This window comes from Monopterus albus, unplaced genomic scaffold (genome assembly GCF_001952655.1).
Source record: "Monopterus albus unplaced genomic scaffold, M_albus_1.0 scaffold79.1, whole genome shotgun sequence".
Classification (NCBI taxonomy): domain Eukaryota; kingdom Metazoa; phylum Chordata; class Actinopteri; order Synbranchiformes; family Synbranchidae; genus Monopterus; species Monopterus albus.
The window spans coordinates 337,016-360,943 of NW_018127959.1; the positions used below are offsets into that span (position 1 = coordinate 337,016).

Genomic DNA, 23,928 nt, shown 5'->3' on the forward strand with positions numbered 1-23,928 from the left:
AGTTGGAAAAACGACAAGAAGACACCGGGTCGAACTGGTTTGGATTCACCATGGCACACACACAACATCTGTGTTTGTTTAGCAAACTCTCTCTTTGTCTGCACATCTGTCTTTGTCCCATTCATTTGAACGGGAAAAATTTGTTGAAAAAGGAATATTTTAAAACGTATACAGGTTATAAAAAATTTTGATATTTGGTTTTTCTAACTGAAAGTATGCTGGAGTTAAGTGCCGAAAACCAGACGGAATAAATTGGAATAATAAAGATTTGGCTGCTGACTCAGCATCCACACAATTCTACATCTTATCATTGATATGCACTTAATGAAACACAGGCCATATTAGGAGCTAGTACCACTTTTGGAGGTTTACATAACACCAGATATCAGTGCAGTGCTGATCACACACAACCCTAAATGAATACAGTTGCACATTTTTGAGTCTTTAGGTACTCGTCAGATATTCTGGCACACCGTCAAACATGGCTTAAAGAAATATCTCACAGTTTAACTTCTTTAATTTTATGTCTTACAGAGCTTTATTACTTTTAAAACAACAGTAATAAAAGGCCAAGGTGTACAAATCTGCATTAGGATTATTACTCCACATTTAAGTGAGTTGATTTTTAAATGCAGCCCACTTTTATTTGTTCATGCTTTAATTGGAAAAACATCCTTTTTTATGCCTTTTACATTTACATTTCTACAAATATTGTTTGTTGCTGCTTCTCCATGTTACACTCGGAGGAAGAATGTAAAAGTAAAGGCGACTGTAAAACTGATCCATGGTTATTTTGGTCCTACTTACAGAGAAGGTAAAGCTCATCACCACCTAGATGAGGCTGGATTTTGTTTCATAGTTTCTCAATCTGTTTCTATCCCAGTTCATACCTAGTCAGTAAAAGAGACAGATAAAGTGTAGGATTTGATAAAAATATATAGGTGACCCTTTTCCTTCACCCAAACTCCTGTACTGTACAGCCTTGATGTCTGACTAATGCAGAAAAAGGTATGACAGCTCTGTCGGTGGCGGTGGGAGCTCTCTGAGCTCCTGACAGAAAGGAACTGAAAAACACAGAGGGAAGTGTGCCATCTTATCCAAGCCTGGGAACTCAACTTTCTTCTTCTTACACAGCTTACTCAGGGCTTTGGGACTTGTTACAAGTCAGCCCAGAACTTGACAGCACCAACAATGTGCCATTGAAAGGCCCCGGTCACCGTAGGAAAATACACTATTTCAAAGAAAACAACCAGCAACTGTAAAATCAGATCTGACCCAGGCAAACTGTTAATTAACTGAAACTATGTCATCGCTACGCATTTTGTTTTTTAAAAGCAACAGGCTGGCTAAGTGCGTAACAGTTCACTAACAACCTTCACCAACCGGCCACTTAAAGGCCAACACGGTTTCTTATTCATTTTCAGTAAAGTAGAAAAAAAAAAGCAATTACACGTGCACGTGGACGCATCAAGCAAACTGTTCACTCTGTACTTGGTGTGTTTCTTTTAAGCTTGTTAATGGTGGGTTTTTTTTGACAAAGACAAGAAAAAAAACTAATACCATAAGCATTTAATCTCTTTTCTATTCCAAAGTAATTGTTTTGTATCAAGTGAAATGATCCAAGGTGTGTAAATCAAGGCACTTGGATAATCCTTGATCTGGAAGATCCAGGTGTATTTGATGCAATATGCTTTGAAGACCAGTGATTTCCAATTAGATGTACTTGTTTATTTTAAAAAAGGTTTACTATATTGTCACAATAACCATGAATTAAACCTGCACTGCCATTTAACCACCAGGTGTACACACTAGACTGTACACCAGCACCATCATGCCAAGAACTGCACAGATGCTTCTCTGCTCCCGTTTCACAAAGATGATGAGGAAGACTGCAGATAAATGTAGAAGTCCTACAGAGCTCCTGTGTGCTTGTGCGTGGATCAGCAGAATGGTGTTTGTTTTGATTAGTTTATCATGTGAAAAGAGAATGGGGAAGTGATGTAATGTCACAAACTACAGATTTCATGTTGCACACTTGGTCAAACAGACCTGCATCGAAATCCTGGAGGAAAACCAGCTGCTTCTAAGACAACTGTGACCTGAGCAGAGATTTATCGTCCAACAAAACAGCAACTACAAACAAAGCGACACAGGAACGGCTGAAAAGTCAATGTTAATATTCAGGGTTGGCCGAGTCAGAATCCAGTCCAGAGTTTATGGCCAGAAAACTGCTGTTCACACACAATCCCTGCACCGCAGTCTGCTCCTGTGATTAAAGGCAGTGACTGCTGCCAACGGGACACATCCTTATGCAGTGAAATATTTGGGTTGTGTACGAACATAGAGATTCTAATTTAATGATGTAAAACAAGAAAAAACAACTCCATGTGGTGAAAACCATCTGTGTGAGTGTCTCTCTTTGGTCATGGTCATACTCCAGAATCCAGGAGGCCTGCGATCCAGCTGTGGTCAAGTTTCTTCACCCTCCTCAGCTCCCTAACCTGGGCTTTTGTCAGAGGGGGGGCTGCACACGCTGTGGCCTGGCATCCCGCTGACGCCTGCTTCGGCCTCAAGGTGCTGGACTCCATTTCCTCCTCTGAATCTTCTTCCTCTTTCTCGCTCTCCGGTTCATTCTCTGCATGTTCTTTTTCCTCCCTGAGGCCACAAACACACACGGAAATGAAAAGTTAGCATGAGTCAGCATATTTTCAGAGATAAACAAGAGGAAGGGGAAAAAAAGTGCATATTTTCCCATGTGCACTTAAGTTGCTGACACATGAATGGCCTGGACCCCGACCGCGACAGGTTATCTCACACTGGTATTATCAGACCATCATGAAGTTAATGAGGCGTTAACATTTTCCCCCAAGCAAACATTAAAAAGGGAACAGTTACCCACCGTGGCTGTACACGGTCAGTATTTACCTGGCTTTTATTGGGTTGCTGCACACTTTTAAAATCTAATTTAAAGACTTTAAAGACCTAAACAGAGGCGAAAACATTTCCACAGCAGGACAAACACACATGAACACAGGTGTAGCATGTGTAACTGTTTCATTTAAATAAGAAGAACAAATATCACATGATCATATAGGCCATGTACAAATATAGTTTAAATAAGAAGAACAAATGTCACATGATCATATAGGCCATGTACAAATAATACATAGGATCATGTGTTGTGTGTGCTTTGAAGCCAAAGCTCATTTAGAGTAAAATCACCGGGTGTAGCAGCCATTTAGAACGGTTTTGGCAACAGGTCAACAAACAAGTGTAACCACAAATACATTTCTATCAACATTGACCTTCGTCATCGCTGTAGGTCCACCTAACAAAAGTTAATCCATCCTTCCTCGTGACTGTTACACTACTCCGTTTTTGTTCAAACTAGAGATGTGAATTTCATTTTGTGATCACTTCTGAGGCTGTGGCTTGTTTCTCAGAAACCTGCGTTAACACAGTGCAATCCAACTCCCACCTCTCACATAGCTGTAACAACTGGATCTTATAATGTTGGTAACAATGGATTTATTGGAGGACTGGTATCGGGCTTTATTATTTCTATATGAGCGTACCTGTAGTCTCTGATCCAGCAGGAGCTGACCACGTCATGGCAGCCGACGACAGCTCCTGCCATACTTTTTCTGATTTCATATGAAACTCAACTGCTTCAGTTCCCATTGTCTGAAGTTTAACATTTTTCAGCTCATCTTGCAAGTTACCTCAAAATCGTTACCTGCGAGAGCTAACTATCCCCAGTACTTTTCATCTTAGAGCCTAATTTCCCTTTCTACATCTCCCCATTACTAGCTTCTTCTAACCTTTTCTGTTCATAGAAAATGCGGGAGACGGTGGAAGTATACGTCATGTGAATGCAATACATAGCACACAAAAGGCTGTAATAGAAATAGGCCACCTAGATATAGTAATATAGATAGATTTGATAAAGTATTCAGATACGTCTCTTCACAGACCTGTGGGATTACCAAATAGCTGGACAATAATTCAAAAGTCACTTGACAGCCTTACTGACCTGGAGTCTGTGACGGAAATGAGTAGAGACTGTACAAACATGGAGCAGAGCAACGAGGTGGAGGGCAGGACGTGGGCTGGGGTCTGCAGCAGCTGTTAGAAAGACAAGGATGAAGACCCATCAAACAACTACAGATGTCTTCCTCTCTAAGATTTAAATCTTAAAAGTCCAGGTCACAAATTTGAGATGCACAAACACAAACTCCTCACTCATACACACAGATGTACAATTTAGTTTTTAGCTGTCAGTCAGACAGCCTCATGTCATATATGCATGTTATATACCTGACTTGGTTTGTCAGTCAGACAGCCTCATGTCATATACCTGACTTGGGCTGACATACTAACCTCCCTAATGGCAGCGGAGCCCTTTGGCAGAGCTGTCCTCTCAGCAGACAGGCTGCTCAGTGCGTCTTCATTCTCCTGCTGCTGTTGCCGGTGTTTCCCCAGCAACAGGTAGAATGGTGTCATGGCAACGCTGTCATCAATCACAAGCTGGGGGGTTGGGAGGGAAACGGGACACGTCTCACATTAATAAAGATGAAAATAGGTCAACAGTTTTAAGAGGTGGGACAGAGGAGGTACACTATGTGTTGGCTCTGCCCAAATTCAACAAAACTGACCCCATGAATCCACATCTGCCTTGTTACCAGTTCATCAAATGTTAACCATGCACAGCGGACTGGTTTTTCGCCATGACTAACTCCCAGTGTTCATGTCAGAATGAAGCACAGAAAGCGAACGCTGGACACGGACACCAGTCCTGCTCCTGGATTGTATTTTATTAGTTGGCTGTCACAAGAACTCCAGTGTCGTCACAGCTCAGAAAAGTGCTGTGTCATGCTCACTGTGCAACACTGAGTCGCAGCCAAAGAACGCTGCAAACCCCCTACCGCTGAGCTGTGATTGGTGCACAGGTGAACTGTACCTGTTTGCTGGAAGCCATTAGTCTGTCCTCCTCCGCCTTGGTGCTGAACGTCATGAGGTCCTGCAGGAGAGGCCACACCAATCAACAGCACGAACACAACAACAGTACACAGAATGTGCCACAGTTGGTTTGTGGCGATGTCACGTTTTCCCCACTGGTACACGGTTATTAAAATTTAACAACAGTGTAATCGGCCCACAGGTACAGCCCGTGTGAAAATGGAAACCGGCCTGCTTTGTGTTCCGTTCTTTATTGTCAGTCTAACGTTACACCTTTTCCCAGGTGTGTATCCGAAGGTGGCTTTACCATGTACTGAGTGAGGAAGTAGAGCTGGGAGTGGTTGAGCCACTGGCAGCCTTCCTCACAGCTCTCCAACATCTTCTCCCTCGGGGCAAAGACAGCACGCGTCACCCTCCCTGAACACACGGCTTTATGGGAAAAGGCCGGCCGAGGCTCGCTGGGCTTAAAGACAAACACTGGAAGAGGAACAGAAGCAAAAACAACATTAACAGGGAAGTGTTTCTACATTCAGATGAAACAACGTAGCTGACAGCTTCAATGTAATGTGAGAATCAAACACTGGTATGAAGAACTAACATTATTCCACAGGACTTTGTTTATTTTACTGACAAACCAACGGTCCACATTGTTTCTACATCTAGAACTTGTTTATTCATAATAACCTCTTCACCTATCATACTATCTATAGGTGTTTTCTATTCATTGTTGTTGTAAATGTATTAGACTGCAGGCTATTAGGGGAAACAGCAACAAACATCATTTAGAAACTGTAATAAGGATACAAATCTGATCTTTAGAACGACCTGTGACGCTGTTGCTTCAGTCAGGTCAGATTTATGTTGCACTCAAGCATCATGAACTTGTTCTGTGGCACTGCTTTAATCTGATTTGCAAATAAATGTTTTCCATGTGGTTCCAATGTGGAAACTCTGATTTGGGCACCGTGTCTGATGCTTACAGTCGGTGCATCCTGCCTGACAGCAGAAGGCGGCCATGTTCTCAGAGAGGGGGTCCGCCAGCAGCAGGCTGACGTCCATCGAGGTGCTCCACTCCACTGCCAGAGAGAAACATATGATCATACACACCGCAGCTGATAAATCAGTACTGTATGTGAAGTACAAAGGTGGTCTTACAGGAGCAGGTGAGGAGGTTCCAGCAGCAGAGCAGGTTTCCAGCAGTGGTTCCCAGCAGATACTTGGAACAGCTTAGTTGTCCAAAACAAAGGTCTCTGATGGAGGGGGAAAAAAATGCCCCATTAGTTTTTCTGTGGCTGTAGAAGACCCTGAGTGCACCTCCCCAAACCACCCGGCTCACCCCACCACACATACCCCACAGGATTAGCTCCTGAAGAGCTTCCTGCTGTAGGGGATTCAAATGGGAACATGCAAGTAGGGAATGAACAGCCACCACAGAACGAGTGTCTGGCAGATAAATCAACCCGCTCAGCGTATCATGTCAAGTAGGTCTGTGACATTCCCATGAAAAAAGGTTTGTTTTCCAGTTGTATCCGTTTCCTGTCTGAAGCTACACATTAGGAGTGTGGAGCTGGTCAGGTCGGAGGTGAAGCTATTACACCAGCTCTACACATCCACAGGGCAGCTGTCTAAACAGTTGGCCATTAACATCTCCCAGTCTCCGCTGTGTTCAATTATAAAACCTTATTACTCACTAATTCCCTTTCAGTGCCCAGTTTACACAGGAAACGTCTGCTCCCTGCAGGAGCCTGTCTGACCATGACTGAGTTTTCAAGACAAGGCTGCCTGTCACTTATGTTTTATTAGTTCAGCTTACAATCTCATATGAGGGACAACAAATAAATAGCTGCCACTTACTGTTATTTACCAAGAGACCTTCTCTAGTGCTGCTATGCCATTAAAAAACTGGGACGCTATTAAAAGAAGTTGGTTTTTTATTGGCTCCTTCATTTTATGATGAATTGCAAGTCATCTGTGTTTTTCTTTCAAACATACTAAAGGCTGACTCAGGGTTTTGAGCTTCTTCCACAAAAAGTGGTACAGAAACTAGCATCAGTTATTTTTTTGTCCTCGTTGACCTGAGGCCCCATCCTCAGCAATGGGACAGCTGCCAAGCAACATTGCGAAACTCCCCCGTGCTCAGCAGACCGACAGGCGGCACTTCTTTGGCTCAGGCGGATGCATCCGATCTCTGCTGTGGAAAGGTCATTTAACGGTTCGAAGACGTCCTCCAGCTGTTTAGTAAACAGCTGAGCGGTGTTTGTGTGTGCTGTGCTTTAACTATACACCGTTACATGTTACTTGTCTTTTTGCTCCAAACACGGGTCACTGAGTCTCCACTTTCAGGAGGTAAAAGAAATGATGTGTCTACGGTGGAGCACGTCTGAAAGTACAGGAACAGCAGCTCTTGACCTCCACAACCATATCCAACGCCAAATTAAACACCTTTCCCTCAGCGCTTACGAAGGTTCACTGTGACCACCCAACCTCTTTGACAAAACATTTTTACTGGCGGCTCCTCTTCTCTGATGAAGACGAGACTGGCACTAAATAAAAAGTCAGCCCTGAAAACAAGAACCATGACTATTTTACATTTTTAGTTAACCAAAAAACTAAACAATAAGGTGAAAGCTGTGCAAAAGGACACCAACTATTATCACTTTAAAGTCTTAGTCAACAACCCGCATGCTGCTACAGTTTGGAATGACATTCAGTCATGTTCTGTCTCCGTCATCTGACGTTACCAGTTCCTCAAAGAAACCGCTTTACAAACTGCAATCATCTGCAAACTAGGAAAATGCGGGCAGCGCGCTGACATTTATAAAAAGGTCCAATAACTTCACATGAATTACCACAGATGCTACTTGCAGTTGAATATGTTCGTGTTGCTTTCAAGAGGACCGTGTACGTTTAGCTGAATGCGAGGCCGTGGTGTCCCTCCATCCAGTCATTACTGCAGCACTAGCTGCTTGGTCACTGTGGCAAATTCTGTTGGTTTTGCATGTGTTTCATGTGTTTTTCTCATTATGTGTGTGTTATAGCTGAGCAGTCTCCCTAAAATGTTTGTCAAACACTTTAGATGCCAACACCTCATTTCTACCAAAATAATGCTCTGACACCACACTGGCTAAATGTTTTACCATTTTCTGTAGAGGATCAAACTTCATCTGTATAGAAATATAGCCGACTAAAGGCCGTGTAAAGAATCTGACCAAGCATTCAGTGATTATTTTCAGCGCTGGAGTTCAACATCCAGCCACGCTGAGCGTGTGGGTATGTGTGTAGGTGTATATCCTCTGACCTTATAGCCCCTGGTGGCTGGGACAGAGTTGTCAGGAGCTCCCAGGAGGCCGGGGTCCACACAGTCACCACCTCCTGAAAGCTGATGGCCAACAGAGAACCATCGGCCGAGAAACAGCAGCGCTCAGGCACCAGCCCGTGGTAGGCTCCGACAAAATCACACGACCAGGCAGGACCTTCATCTGTCGGCCCGTTCAAGAGGAAGAACAGAGGGTCACAAACTTCATGACAAATACAACCCAATTTGGCCAAAACTAAAACTCAGTGAATGTGTTTAGAAACCCAAAGGGTGTAGCAGAGCACCAGCAAGGTCACCGGTGTCTTTCAGACTCAAATGGTCAAAAACACTCCATGACAAGGACAGTAGGACAGGCATTACACTGTGGAGTTCAGGTCAGGTATACAGCTGTTTAAAAGGATGTGCAACAACCTCTACACTGGCCTGATGCTGTCTTTTTATTGGGATCAATGGGAAATGACAGAGATACAATTTCTTTGTCAACCATACAGATAGTAAAACTGTTACTGTTCTGTTTGACCAATATTAGGCTTTAAAGGTTGAACCTCTAATGTTGAGGACAGTTACAGGTTAAATACTCAAATCCTATGAATGAAGACACCTTACACAGGGCTATGCATGGTCTTTAGACAGCATTAACTTGTAAGGATCACAAACATCACAAAAGTCAGCGTCTACAGCAACAGAGAAAGACGGCAAGTTAAACATTAATCACAGTCCATCAGCTCACCAGCTGTCAGGAACGGAGCTGGAGGGCTTACCATCTGTGTGGGCTCGTGCATCCAGCTGCCAGGCTTTGAAGTGGCCGTCCTTGCTGGTGGATACCAGCACGGTGGTCTGGCTGTCAGCGGCAAGGCCAAAGCACAAGGCTGTAATCCAGGACTCGTGGGGGGCTGAGATGGTTGTGTTCAGCACAAAACTGCAAGTCATTCAGTAAACATGTTACACTATTACTGAACTACTGTACTGGACTAAGCCTGACAAACACCGGCATATGGAAACCAGTTGGCACCTTATTAATGCAGTCTAACACAACAGCCCTTTAGTAAATACAGTTCAACAGCAGTACAAACAATCCAATACAGCTGAATCAACAGCTCTCTGAAACAGTTTGAACACAAGCTGAACGTGTTCACCTTCACGCAGACGGATTTACTGTCAGATTAGACTGTTAGTTTCAGCGAGGTGTACCTAATAAACTAATAATTGAGACATATGTACCTCTGTGTCTGTTGCTCAAATGCCCACAGTTTCAAATGAAGCTCCAACTCAGCATCTTTCTGTTTTCTTTCTTCCACTGTTGCTAGCCAGTTCCCAGAGGCGCTGAAGGCCGCCTTGACCACCTCGAACTGCTGCAGGCCCAACTCATGAATGTACTCCTGCTGCACGATGTCCAGCTGTGGGAAACACAGGAGAGAACCTCAGAATATAGCCATTAAGGCCTTGTCTGGTTTGCCTGGATTAGGTTTAGTCCATCTTATAAGGCAGAGTGCTTACATTGTACAGAAGTTTGTCTCTCTGGAGCGAGTAAAACTGGAGGTGGCCTGGTTTGCCATTCAGCACCATGGCTTTGCTGCGTGGGTCTACCATAAAGTCTGTCCTGACACTCTCTCCTGCACCAGAACACAAAAAACCGACAGTCTGTTTCTTTGTTCACATGCACAGTAACCAGGCAGGTTCAAACCTCGTTTGTTTTTTATGTATATGTCACATGAAACAGACAGAGGCAGAACAGTTCAGAAATCTGCAGTGGTTTTCCTTTTACTTCTGCCTCCTCATTCAGAATGAGGGAACTACAGAAGGTACATTATTTTCCACTAAGACAATCCGATATTAAAACACTAATTGTAAGTCTATATATTGTAGATTAAAAGCTTCTTCTATAACTGTCAAGGTCTTTCTTAGAAGCAAGACTGGTAGACATTTGTGTTATTTATGAGCCCATACAGCACGTTTATGACCGGGTGCATGTGTTGTTACCACCTATAGTCTATACTCACCTTTGACCAGGCCCTGAATGACAGCTGACACTTTTACACAGCTTTGGATTATTGTGATCTCTAGAACAAAGAACAGACAGAAGTCAGCCTTCCCTTGATACTGAAAACTAAAGTCTACATGCACATTCCACAGCTGTAGTCACTGCTTCCATTTGTGTTTGCTTTCCCTGTTCTCTCAGTCACAGACAGATGTGAGCTCTTAGGGACAAAATGCAGGAGTTAAAACAAAACCCATCAGCTGCAGTTCCACAAGCGGCCACTAGATGCTGACTCCAACCAGGCTCATACTGTGTGTTATACTTATAGACAGTTAGCTCCACTATTACTAGAACTATTCATTGCATGTCACCCAAGTGAGTAATTTATGTAAAAGCTCCTCACTGTTGTCACTGTGTGAGGTACAAAACAGCGCTCCATCAGGTGAGACGGTGATGTGCGTGATGGCAGCACCCAGACGGGGCAGGAAGTCCCGCTGGCTCTCTTGTTTGTATCGCCACTGGACGAGCACGGACTCCACACCCCCGCTCAGCAGGTTGGTGCCTGGTAAAACACTTAACCACTAGCCTACCAGGGACGGCTACAAAAGTACAATTAACCACTAGCCTACCAAGGACAGCTACAAAAGTACATAAAGAGGCAGAGGCACTGATGCCTTTTTGTTAAAGCAAAAAGTAAATAAACAAATACATACATACATTATTCTGTTGTGTTGGCATTTGACCTTTTAAACAGACGTCCTTCTAAAGGACTGATAGATATTTAGCAAAGTGAGGGAAACTCAGGTTTGATTCCACTTTATTGCCTCACATATTAGGAAAGAAACTGAATAAATGATGAAGCAACGACTGGCGTGTACCTTCTGGGGTGAAACACAGTGAGCTGACTGCATTGTGGTGCCAGTGCAGGGTGGAGTATGTGTACTCCTTCTTGTGGTTGAAGTTTCTCCTGAAAACATAAAGCGCAGTAGTAAAGTCTGACTTTCATCTGAGGAGCTGCATTCATGCACAAAAGAAAAGAAATGTGCTATTTAGTGCTATCAACACAGCGACATATGCAAAAACATATGCAAAAATGACTGAGCAGCAGATGTTCAGACTCGTTATTTAAACATCTAGGTGTGACTGCGTGCTGCTCTCACCACAAGCGAATCTTGCCATCTTCATGCCCGGTGGCTACGCAGTCATCTTTTGGGTGGCAGGCGACACAAGTGAACGTGTTCTTCCCTCCTTTCTTGTTGTCTGCTTTGAGAGGAAACCTAGCAACCGGCACAAGGACAGAGATTGATTCCACATTGTTTGATAAATCTACACTTGTGAACATTATGCGATTTATGATTCATAACTTTTGCCACACATGACAACTTCACTCTAGGTCTCAGCACCATTTTGTGTCTAATGAACTAGAAATGGCACAAAATAAAAACATTTTGTTTATTTTTTGCAGTTTAATCTTGAGATAAGTACAATTTGTGGTTTTACTTTTGAAACCATGAGGTGATCATCTTTTATTTACTTTCATCTCCACACCAGTAACTGACGCCCTGGCTCACCTGTATGACTTGTGCTTCTTGAAGAAGTAGACCTCAAGTTGCAAAGGTTTAGCTGAAACGATATATTCCCCCTGTGAGGATGATAGCACTTGGTTAGTATCACACATATGCAGGACTGTTTTGAAACCTGCTGGTGACAATTTGATTTGATTTGGAAGCTTTAGAAAGCAGAAAAAAAGAACAAGTATGTAAATTTCATGTTCTAGTTTTCCAATCTATGCTCCCCTTGGATTTTAATGGGCATTATAAAAATCGACACAATATGAATTGAAGCTATATTTAGCAAAAAGGCCAAGAAAATCATTTTCATTTGGCATCGCTATCAAGTCTAGTAACACCAAGCAGCTTTCAAACCAACATTCCTCTGATACGTCAACAAGCTAACAAAGTGGGGAACATCACTTTTGGGAATGTAGCAGTTCAACATGACAGGTGTGGTGATGTACATACCCCTCTACCAAAGGCAGAGGCCGCTGGGTTGGAGCTGACATCACTAAGCACAGCTGAAAGCTCTCGGGCCTCCACCAGCTGATCGGCACTCTGCGGGAGATCCACCGCAACCAGCTGGAACAACTCTGCATGCACACGTGGGTACACACACACACACACACACAGAGTCAAACATCAGCCTGTTACACACTCTTAACCAGTAACGCCTTAAAGGGCTTTCAGATAGAACGCGGTATGTGCTGCGCTTGCCACGGGGGTGGAGGGCGCGCACACACAAATGACACATTTGTTGGCCGCCAGTTGCCAGGTGACCAAAAAGCTTTCCAGGAGGTGGTTAGCTGACATTAACTAGTTTTTCGAGCAGTACACTTGGATGCACGATGTATCTGTCAACATGTCAGCGCAAAGCTCTGGCTTTAGTTGTACTGATGAGGAGGAGGAGACGAACTGCAGCAAAGAAGAAGAGGGTGTGGGTCTGCCAAAATCAGCTTCTCCTTCATTTCCTTTGTGGTCTGTCAGGTTCTCTGCAATTGGGCGTGTCAAGGTGTCGTCACAGAGCGCTGCACCCAAGTTGAGCTTCTTTAACTTTAGCGCAGGGACAGCATGTGTGACCTTGTGCTGCGCTCAGCTCGGCGTGGCGCGGCACAGGTATGTTCACCGCACAACACATAGAAATGAACAGGTTCGACAGCGCAGTGCCCACCGCGTTCTATCTGAAAGCCCCTTTACCCAGTGTCCACTTCACACATGTTAAAGCTCCTAGGAGGATGATTTGATCATTTTATATCTGGCGACTCCTAGTGGGAGTAAAACAAAAGACAATGTGGCAGACAGCAATACAGCAGATACACCAGTGCACAGCCTGAGCTGACCTGGAGGCACTAGAATGAAGGGGCTGAAATCAATGAGCTACAGTAGTTTTCACTCTAACCAGCTCGTTGAAGATTTCTGCCATTTAAAACTAAAACCAACAAAAGCAGTGCTTCTCATTTGTATACCAGGCTGTGTGAATAGACAGACAACCAGCATTTAAGTTAGCTTGGTTCTGCAGTTCGGTGCCATTTCAGCATGAAAACCGACTACACTCGTCTTGTAGCTCATTGAAGTGCATGTCACTAATTGCTAAGGTTTTTCTGTCAAAGCACACAGGGTGTCTGATGGATGGTGAGACAGTTAATTTATCCAACTCAAGCAACGGCTATGATTAGAATGAATGTGACACCTACCAGATCTTTTGTCACTTTGCATGGGGGTAACGATAAAGATGACTCCTTCATGGTTGGCAGATACGTACATGGAGTAAATTGGGTAACCAATGACATAAGTCTGGAAGAGATCACACAGCTCACATGTGGCAACAAGACATCAGAGAAAAAAAATAAAATAAATCAAGGTAATCATGCTGTACCTTAATAAGGATGCCATCTGTGTAGTCCCAGAGTCTGACAGTGCCATCTGCTGAGCAAGAGTAGACCTGCGACCAAACAGAAACATTAGCACAGGAGAAGAAGTGCAAAGTGAAGATGCGTAGTGAGATGAGGCTACCTGCAGGTGGTTGGAGGGTTTGGGCAGCACACCTGTCACCAGGTCAGTGTGTCCCCGCAGGTCATGGATACACTCTTCTGTGGAGGTGCTGAATACCTTCACACACTGTCCTGAGGCACATAGCAGAAACCTGCAGCAACATAAACCACCATCACTTGGTTACACAAATATACACCGATCAGGCATAACATTATGACCACCTGTACATCTGTATGCACTTCAGTGTAACACTGATGTTGTCATGATCCTATAGATTATATGTTCTTTACTGAGGTCAGAGTTAAAGGTGGTGTTTTACTGGACTACATTACATTCAGAGGTGTCTCTATATTTTTGTCCTGCCCCTTGACATACATGAGTCAGAATATTAGGAACACCTAACCTCACCAAAAACTGAAACATTTTGAGCTTCACAACACACAACACAACACAACAGTTAAGGTAGAAGTGTTGGACTGAAGTGCGTACAGATGTACAGGTGGTCATAATGTTATGCCTGATCGGTGTAGTTTACGGACCAAAGACCGTTGTGTTTTTGTTGGTAGATCATGTGTTTCAAGTTACTGATACATATAAATCTCACTGTCGCAAATGTAACACAAGCTAAGGATACAGCAGCAGAAATATCAACAGCTAGCATGCTACTGCACTGCTAAATGCTAGCACCTCAGGCCAAGAAAAACCTGAACACCTGCGAGAATTTCTTCGTCCTAATGCTGAACATTATCGGACTGAAAGAACACACTAACCTTGAATCACTGGTTATGAGAGGTTCCCTGAAATTTAATTTACTGCCACCTCGGTGAACCACGCGGATATCGCTGTGTTCAACCATGTTTTTAAAGTCAACTTTAACCTCTGGGAGCCGGCACTTCTTCTTCGTTAGTATTTATTGGCCGGTTGCCGTTTGACAGTGGAAGTGTTTTACTGCCGCCTGCTGCACTGGAGTGGAGCATCTATCCATCTCTTTCCCGAATCACATTTCCAGTTAGATACTTTTGTTGTTGTCTTCTTTGTAAATTACTGCTTTTCTTCACCATCAGATTTTTGTGTTCTTGTAGTTTTGCGTGGGTCACATGATAGAAGTTTTGTTAAGAGTTTTGTTTAAGATGTGTGCTGCATGTAATGAAGTCGTAGCTACAATCACATATAGTGGTGCGTTAGTTGATTTTAACTTATCTTTATTTTATTATGGTTTACCAGTTTTTTCGGTTTGCCTGAGCTATATGCGAGGTCCTTTCCATTTTCATTCAGGCAATGCAAAGTGGTACCTTGAAGGGTCCTGAACGCCATACATACACACGTGTGCTGTGTGCCGTTACCATGGCGGACTTACAGATGAAGCTTCTCCGCAAGAAAATTCAGAAAAGAAATGAAAAGAACAAAGAGCGTAATCTGGCCAAGAAATTGGCACAAGACGGGGAGACTGGTATGTGCAGTAAATACAAAGCAGTGCGTTGCTGTAGCTTCATTTTTGTGTTTCTGAAGTGGTTACGCACTCCGCATGCGAGGCTAGCTGCGTTAGCTCGTCATGGTATGATTTTTAATAGGGAGTTCATCGGTTAAGTGCTAACATTTTATTTTTATTTTTTACCCATGTTAGCCTATTTTCATTTGTAGTAGCGGCTTTTCGTGTATGCCATCATTGTTTGTCATACATTTGTCACGTTAAGCTTACTTCGCTAATATTTAGCTAACGTTCTGGTTAGATGCTAAACTGCATTCCGGTTCCTTGTACTTGTACATGGGTAAAGTTTAATCTAACGTTAACACGTTCAGGTTTCCAGAGTTTTCCTTTAGGATGTTAACTTTACACGGCAGCAGAGAAGCAGATAGGTTTACATTTACACAGAGTTACTTAAACGCGAATAAAGGTTTTAAATCCCTGGAAAGTGTATTCGTGACGCACAGTAATTGAGAACAGTGTTTTCTGCATCGTGTGGCCGATGTGGTAAATGAGTTGTTTGGTTTCACAGTTAACTCAAACGGGCTAGAGGAGGAACATTGTGAGGAACAAGCAAATACTTATAAGGCCGACAAGAAAAAACCGAAGAAGCAGAATGAGGTGCCAGTGGAAGGGCTTACCACAGAGACAACGACACCGAAGAAGAAAAGGAGACTCAGTGACACTACTGAATCATCACGTAAGAGCTTGAAGAGTTTGTTTGCTTGAAACTGACAAACCTCATTTTTTGTGGTAGTAAACTAAAGTGAATGTTGCAATGCTCATTTAGCTAAGAAGAAAACCAAAACGGTGAAAGAAGATGAAAAAGAGGAGGAAGAAGAAGAAGACGCAGTAGATGAAGATGGAGAACTGGGTAGTAACCAGTCAGAGGAAGCTGTGGATGATGGGGAAGAGAATGAGGAAGATCAACCTGAATTACCATCTGGCTTAACAGGTATTGAACAAACTAGAGAACTGAATCTTAAACAGCCTAATTTTATTATTTCTGAAGATCCGTTAGTTGAATCTAGAAAATATTATAATGCGTTTAAACAGGTGATGCTGTGGCTGGACAGGCTTTGTAGTGAGAAAACATAGTTTTCCTTATTGGATAAATACATCAGAGTTTTCTGCATGTTAATTGTGAAAAGTTTGAAAAGAATTTAAAAGACAAATAGAGATGCACTGAATAGTTGGCAGAGATCAGATATGGCTGGTTTTGACTGGTGACTGACTGATGATTGGAAGATACCAATTCACTTTATCTTTCCTCACTCCACTTTCATCTAAGATGGTATCTTCCAGCTTCTGACTGGCTGAACACACCTGAGCCTTAGTTGGAAAACAAGCAGGACAGGGGCCCTCGAGGACTGGAATTGACCACCGCTGGTTTAGAGGCATGATGGTCTATGTTGCGCACATAGTGGCACAAACCGTGTGCAGCACATAACATCTCGCACGCACCTTAAGTGACGCTCGCACTCCTGTCTGTACCAGGCACGTGTTCAGTGCAAGTGTGTGGTGAACAAACTGTGCCCAGAGGAGCCTACAGAAACACCCTGGAGAAGGGAAACTATGGCCAAATCTCTGGGAAACAGCATGTATATGTACAATGTATCTAACCCATGTTAAAACACAGTAAATACAAACTACACACACTTCAAAAAGAACCGTGTTCAGTAGGACTGATGTAACAGACCTTCTGTGTCCTTTACCTGTTGCACTTCGGTCTTACTTGGAGGTTTGTAGAGAAAAAAGTGAGAGAAAGATGGAAATGTAAAACTTTACAATTTATTTTTATTGCAGTTGATTTTTTCATGAAAGAAAAGTTACAAAAATCTCTGCATGTGCTATCAATTACAATTAGAAAGAGAAAATTGAAATCGGCAAGGTCACACTCAGCCAAGAAATCTGCAATTGGTGCATCTCTTTAAAAAAAATGATGTGGATGTGAAATGGACTCTTGTCTGTTTCAGGGACACACTTTATTGGGTAAATGTGATGGCAATTTAGCATAAGTGACATGGCAGCAATATGACTTGGATCATAAAGACTGTCAGTCATTTCAGCAGTGCTCAATTGTGAAATGAATGTTGTTGCATTTAAGGTAAAGCTGTAGCAGCAACAGCACGAGCTTGGTTAGCTACAGAGAGACCTTTAGAAACAGACTCTAAATGCCTGTCTGGTTCCACAGTCTGACAGCACTGTATCAGAGGATCTGCAGGTCAGAGAGTCTTAATCCTTGAGTTCTGTTCTAGTGTCCAGCTGCCGGAAATATATAAAAAGAGTGCAAGAAATAAGTAGCTAGAGGCTGCTGCACACACAGCATGTTGACACACAGACACCCTACTGTATACATCTGCACACAGGTCGCTGACTGGCCGTAACACACAGGAGGCATGTTCAGTTTGTGTGTGGTGAAAGAGCTCTTCTCTCCCACACACTAAGTGATTGTGTTGCCTTACATGTGTGCTGTTTTGTGACACTATATCAGCCTTTCTTTATGTTCCATCAGGGTTTCAGCAAACCCTTTCAGTTGACATGGCTGTTATCAATTGTCTTTAGGAGCCTTTGAGGACACATCGTTTGCTTCCCTTGCTGAGTTGGTGAGTGAGAACACACTGAAAGGGGTGAAGGAGATGGGCTTCGAGCACATGACTGAGATCCAGCACAAGAGTATGCGTCCCCTGCTGGAAGGAAGGTACGTCTGGATGAGTTGTAAAGTTAGTGATGCTGGGTTCCACATGTTTTAGCACTGACATCATTGGTTCCATCACAATTTTTGAAACGCCAGAAAGGGCCATGTTAAGTAACATTCGGCTGAAATCATGATTTTTTTTTGTGGATATTTCAACAGTGTTTGTTCTGCTAACTTTTAGGGATGTCCTGGCTGCAGCCAAGACAGGCAGTGGTAAAACCTTGGCCTTCCTCATCCCAGCTATAGAGCTCATCTACAAGCTCAAGTTCATGCCCCGGAATGGTAATGGAAGTTCTCCCCCATGTTTTCTTTATGTATCCTACTGCATCCTGTCATTTAAGCTTTGGAAATCTGTCTTCGTAGTAGGGGTGTTAGGAAATATCGATACACTTGAGCATTGGGATATTACGCTTTGCGATACTGTATTGATTCTCAAAAATAGTATTGATTTTTAACTAAAGGTTCCCATGACAAGTAGTGCTGTGTTGCTGGATGTTACAGGAACTGACAAATGCAGATCCCTGTTCTGGCTGCAGAAAAAAGCTAAATTGTTTTTTTGTGGGAGATTTTATGCATATGGTGGTGTGTTGCTTATTTTAAGGGTTTTTCTAAAATTATATATATTTTAAAATAATCACAATATATCACCTTGTTTACAGTATTTCGATGTATTGAATCGTAGCACCAGTATCGTCATACGCATCATATCGACAGACCAGTACAAGCTCTACTCTGTAACTACCTCCTCCTCTCCTCAGGTACTGGTGTAGTGATCCTTTCACCCACACGTGAGCTGGCAATGCAGACCTATGGTGTGCTGAAGGAGCTCATGACACACCATGTGCACACGTATGGTCTGATCATGGGGGGCAGCAATCGCTCAGCTGAGGCCCAGAAACTGGCCAACGGGGTCAACATCCTGGTGGCCACACCTGGTCGTCTGCTGGACCATCTCCAGGTGAGCTGGGGGCGGACCCGGATAGGGCTGCAACTAATGATTATTGTATTAATCAGATGTATCAGAAATATGTTTTCTACAGTATAAAAAGCTTTAAACCAAAAATTACTTGGAGCATTTATAAAGTGCACAACGTGTCCTTAACGTGTTAACAAAAGCATTAAATGTTTTTATGTTAAATCAGAGTTTCATAAAACATACCGTGCTAATGTAAAGCTCCAGTAAAAACATGACACTGCTGACAGTGAAGAGTAAATTGAAGTACGTCTAAACAATCATCACATTTACTCTTAACCTACTGTGCGTGCTCTGCACCATCCCCAGTAACTGGCATGTGTCACCACCTTTTTAACTTCCTTTGCTTACTGTGTTTAATATACACTGATCAGCCACAACATTAAATGGTGGTGGACAGGACCAGCATGGGGAAAAAATTCAAGCTGGCCGTGATTGACGCATGTCGGAGGACATTGCACCACAGCTGTCTGCTCGGGGCTGAGTAGCTGCAGGTCTTTCAGAGTGGCCGTGCAGACCCCGTTCACCACAGCTAGGTGCTAGTGTATCAGCATCATGCTACCCCGCCATAATGGATGTGTTTGCATATTTGACATGGGACAGCTTCCTTTCTGATTATAAAATACAATGCTCCCGAACTTCAGATGACTGGTCGTCCATTTTTCTCTACTGTAACCATGTTCAGTGCTATCCACTGCATCATCCATTTACATAAGTCATTGTGCTTTGTAGACCTGGTTCAGTATGGACACATTCATCACACACTGTTGTTCATGTGATGTGTTCCTACTGTAAATGTGTTGTATGTTTTTGCTGGTTTTAATAAAGAATATTCTAAAAATAACCGTTGTGTCTCTAGAACACCCCTGGGTTCATGTTCAAGAACCTGCAGTGTCTGATCATTGATGAGGCCGACCGCATCCTGGAGGTGGGCTTCGAGGAGGAACTGAAGCAGATCATCAAACTGCTGCCCAGTATGTGTCTGGTGCTGCCAAGCTCTCTTTGCTTTGTTACTACATTGTTGTTGTGTGGTTTGTATAGCCTTTGTTGGACTGTCCCTGTCTGTTAAATGCGTTCATCTCAGTGTTCACACCCTGTTTGTAACAGGATAAACATTTGTAGTCACCAATGCTCCTCCATTGCTCTTTGGACCAAACCATTCTATAGACACCAACCAAATTGTGTACTGTTTATGTAAAGTATAAACACATGAGCACTCTCATCTCTGACCCATGCTGCTCTCTATGAAGGGTCTTGACTGTGTTATGTATATGGCGTGTTAATGTTTGGGCCATTTTCTGCAGAGAGGAGACAGACCATGATGTTTTCAGCCACTCAGACCCGTAAGGTGGAAGACTTGGCTCGCTTCTCCCTGAAGAAAGAGCCTCTCTATGTCGGGGTAGACGACAACAAAGAGAAAGCTACTGTTGATGGCCTGGAGCAGGTACTTTGAGCTGCGTGCCTGTGTTATGGGCGTAAGCTTCCGAGGTCCTCAGCACACTAAACTTGACATGAAGTGAAATCTCCTGTGTCTCAGGGTTATGTGGTGTGCCCGTCAGAGAAGCGTTTCCTGTTGCTCTTCACCTTCCTGAAGAAGAACCGCAAGAAGAAGCTGATGGTCTTCTTCTCTTCCTGTATGTCTGTGAAATTCCACTATGAGCTCCTCAACTACATTGATCTGCCCGTCATGGCCATCCATGTAAGATGCACGTGGTATTCAGACGTCACAGTGTGATCTTTAGGCCTTGTTCTTGTTAGAAACGGTTTGTCGTGTTTTTCTCTCAGGGCAAGCAGAAGCAGACCAAACGTACCAGTACCTTCTTTCAGTTTTGCAACGCCGATTCTGGCATCCTGCTGTGCACAGATGTGGCAGCTCGAGGGCTGGACATCCCTGAGGTGGACTGGATCGTCCAGTATGACCCTCCAGATGACCCCAAGGTTTTTTAAGTTATTTTTAAAAATCACCAGTCAGTGAATTAAAACGCATCCCGAGCTCCTAAAGATTTTAATACTTGTGCTATTTGATAACTTGTCAAGGTCACTGAGGGTGTTGTAAGCTTTTCTTTCCATCTACAGGAGTACATTCACAGGGTGGGCAGAACAGCCCGAGGCATCAATGGAAGAGGCCACGCACTCCTCATCCTGCGACCGGAGGAACTCGGCTTCCTTCGCTTCCTCAAACAGGCCAAGGTAACCATGTCTGCTACTTTGGACTTTAGTGTTTAGATGCCATCCATTTTGTCCTGTTTATGCTCCAACAAAGTGCGTCGGTTACTTGTTTTTAAGAAATAGCTGATTTGTTTTACTCTTGGATGTTGTTCAGGTCCCGTTGAGTGAGTTTGAGTTTTCCTGGACTAAAATCTCTGATATTCAGTCACAGGTAAGAGACTTGGTCTGCTCAGTAATATGTAACTGATTCTGTAAATAGAAAAGATGTTTGAGATTCATGTGCCTGAAAGTAACATTAAAGACAGATGAATGGCTCTACTCTAACAAACTCTGCTGTGTCTCAGTTGGAGAAGCTGATTGAGAAGAACTACTACCTCCACAAGTCGGCTCAAGAGGCCTACAAGTCCTATGTGAGGGCCTACGACAGCCATTCGCTCAAACAGATCTACAGCGTCAACACCCTCAATCTCCCGATGGTGGCGCTCTCATTTGGCTTCAAAGTTCCTCCATATGTTGATCTGAGTATCCTTTGTTGTGGTTCTACACACGGTCACATTAAACACTGCAGACTGTGGTTTTGTTAATGTTGAATTTAAATGTCAGAGCAGGAATTTCACCTCAGCGACGCAGGCTGCGGTAAAAATAGGAAACACTGAGTTTACAGGTACAAATGAATAGTGCATGTTGTCATCATGTGGAGCGCCTGTCTGCAGCTCCTCTCAGGCCATCAGCAGGTTGGCAGGACAATTTGAAAACCATCCAAATAGGAACAAACTGTTTTTCTTAACCCAGCTCTCCCTCCTCAGACGTCCACAGTGGTAAAGGTGCAAAGTTACAGAAGCGAGGTGGCGGCGGTGGGTTTGGCTACCAGAAGTCCAAGAACGTGCAGAAATCCAGAATCTTTAAGCATGTCAACAAAGGAAAGAGCGACCGGAGACAGTTTTCTCGCTGAGCCTCGCAAAGTAATTCTCGGCCTGGACTGAGTGGAACCGCCCTTTATTGCATTCACTTCCTGCTTTGAACGGGGCGCCCGGCCCCCGTCTCCCTCAGACATGACTTCAGCCCAGTTTTTCAACAAAGTTGTGTGTAAGTATTTTGTAAATGTAAACAAATATGGTGTAGGTTTTGCAGAAGGCCAAGCTCCATGTGCCCCACTGTCAATGACCTGATCAACAAAGATTAAATTTGTATGACGTATGAAATGTACCAAGGATGCCTCGTTATGTTGACTTGTTGTAAATGGGAATTATAATGAAGATGCAAACTCTGAAGTGCTGATGTGCTCATTTTATTTATGCAAGTCAGGTATCATGACATGAATTTCAGTAGCTAAACACTCCTGCAGAGCTGAAGGAGTCCTGAACAACAACAACAACAAAACAAAGAACAGGGTTTGGGGAGGTTGTGCACACACTACAGCTCAGCACAGCCTGGGACCAATGAGTTGTTCCCTTTTAAACAATGAAAGCTGGCTATGAATTTGACTCTCAAAATGTAATTTGTTCTGAATTAAAGGGAGCTTTAAAGATTTTCATCACATGAGTGTTTGGTTGTGGTTAAAGACGTCAAATGAAAATGTGCCGTGTTGCTCTGCTTACCTGCAGCATGTGAAGGTGTGGTGAGGATTACTCCATTGTCCCAGCACTGACCTCAGCATTTTTAAAAAACAATCATAAAAACCCAGCATGGCTCCATAATCATACTCTCCATACACAGGATAAATTATAAAGTGCTGTTCTGGGTCAAGTGCCATCAGGTTTCATATTGGACCTATTACACTATCAGACTGAGCTTCACTGTAAAGATTCAGTAAATGTTTCACCATGACTTCAAGGACAGTGCTCTCCGTTCCCCTTTAGAGCCTCTAAGAAATGACAAAGGCTGAGCCCTAGGCATTTTAAAGAAATGAATTAGTCACACTAAATGTGTGTGTGACGTCAGTGTCTGAATCTCAAAGTTAGAAAACGTACAAATGGTAAAAAAAAAGCAGCTCTTCAGACTGAACACCCAGTTGTCCCTCTACATTACTGTACAACAAGTTAACAGCCAATTCCTAGTTTTACAGGATGGTTTTTCAGAAAAGGAAGACTAAACCCATGGAAACACTTGTTCCTTTGGCTCCAGTTGGCACTTGAGGTTGAACTGTCCATTCATGTAGTGCTACTTCTAGAAGGCCACGCATCGCTCTGCATGACTGCACGTTGCATCTTGCAGCTGGCACATTATATTTGCTGTGATTACAGCTTTTCTTCACATCTTCCTCCTTCCATGTTCCCATAATGCATCACACGTACGTCACTGCCCTTGATCTGTGAGGTGAGAATATACATTTGTTAGAAACCACAAGAGGGAGAGCAACACCCAAGGACTTTTTTCTGGTGGAATACAAAGTCTAGAAAGGCAAATCAGTTAGTTCCAACAATGGTTTGGAACAGCTTTCTCCAGAACACATTAACCAGCCGAGGCTGTTGCTCTGTCACTTTAGCAGATGGCCATTTTAGCTGCTGTTTAACTTGCAGGTGGTCATCTCCTCTTTCTCCATTAGTCCAGTTCATCATTTACCTGCTTGTGCTCTGCAGCAACAAGGCTTCTTACAAATACTAACCCTCGTCCACTGGCTGGCCTTTATTTTCAGGTTTGATGTATTCAGTACCTGACACACTACTGCTTTTATACCATCATATGCTAACGCTGCCTTACAGTCACCTCTTAAACATTGTCTAGGCTTAAGTTAAACACCAGACAGTGACCTCTGGTGGCATTTCGATGACTTTGGAGGACCCATTAATGAAGTTTCAAGCCATCCTGATGTTTAAACTGTAGCT

General features: G+C 43.3%; 3 protein-coding genes across 3 annotated transcripts in view; 1 reads left to right on the plus strand and 2 right to left on the minus strand.

The window, feature by feature from the left end:
* Positions 1-537: 537 nt before the first annotated feature.
* Positions 538-14,756, minus strand: wdr75 (WD repeat domain 75). Its single transcript, XM_020606544.1, has 21 exons — positions 14,569-14,756; positions 13,820-13,949; positions 13,683-13,748; positions 13,501-13,600; positions 12,275-12,399; positions 11,825-11,895; positions 11,414-11,530; positions 11,132-11,220; positions 10,657-10,815; positions 10,276-10,335; positions 9,773-9,888; positions 9,497-9,672; positions 9,037-9,194; positions 8,258-8,438; positions 6,115-6,209; positions 5,940-6,035; positions 5,267-5,436; positions 4,961-5,020; positions 4,381-4,527; positions 4,034-4,125; positions 538-2,655 (listed from the first exon to the last, which is right to left on the minus strand). The coding sequence occupies exons 1-21, from the start codon at positions 14,652-14,654 to the stop codon at positions 2,430-2,432; spliced, it is 2,520 nt and encodes an 839-aa protein (XP_020462200.1). The 5' UTR covers positions 14,655-14,756; the 3' UTR covers positions 538-2,429.
* A 298-nt stretch (positions 14,757-15,054) lies between these two features.
* Positions 15,055-22,374, plus strand: ddx18 (DEAD (Asp-Glu-Ala-Asp) box polypeptide 18). Its single transcript, XM_020606545.1, has 14 exons — positions 15,055-15,248; positions 15,796-15,963; positions 16,054-16,218; positions 17,829-17,964; positions 18,143-18,243; positions 18,720-18,919; positions 19,794-19,908; positions 20,239-20,378; positions 20,472-20,633; positions 20,720-20,872; positions 21,011-21,124; positions 21,258-21,314; positions 21,448-21,625; positions 21,910-22,374. Exons 1-14 carry the CDS (start codon positions 15,077-15,079, stop codon positions 22,053-22,055), a joined length of 2,007 nt encoding a protein of 668 aa, XP_020462201.1. The 5' UTR covers positions 15,055-15,076; the 3' UTR covers positions 22,056-22,374.
* LOC109963771 (glycerol kinase-like) overlaps positions 22,182-23,928 on the minus strand; it is a 16,628-nt gene continuing 14,881 nt past the window's right edge. Inside the window, exon 21 of the mRNA XM_020606608.1 lies at positions 22,182-23,412. Coding sequence (XP_020462264.1) covers positions 23,399-23,412 — 14 coding nt within the window. The 3' untranslated portion in view covers positions 22,182-23,398. The remainder of the gene's footprint in view (positions 23,413-23,928) is intronic.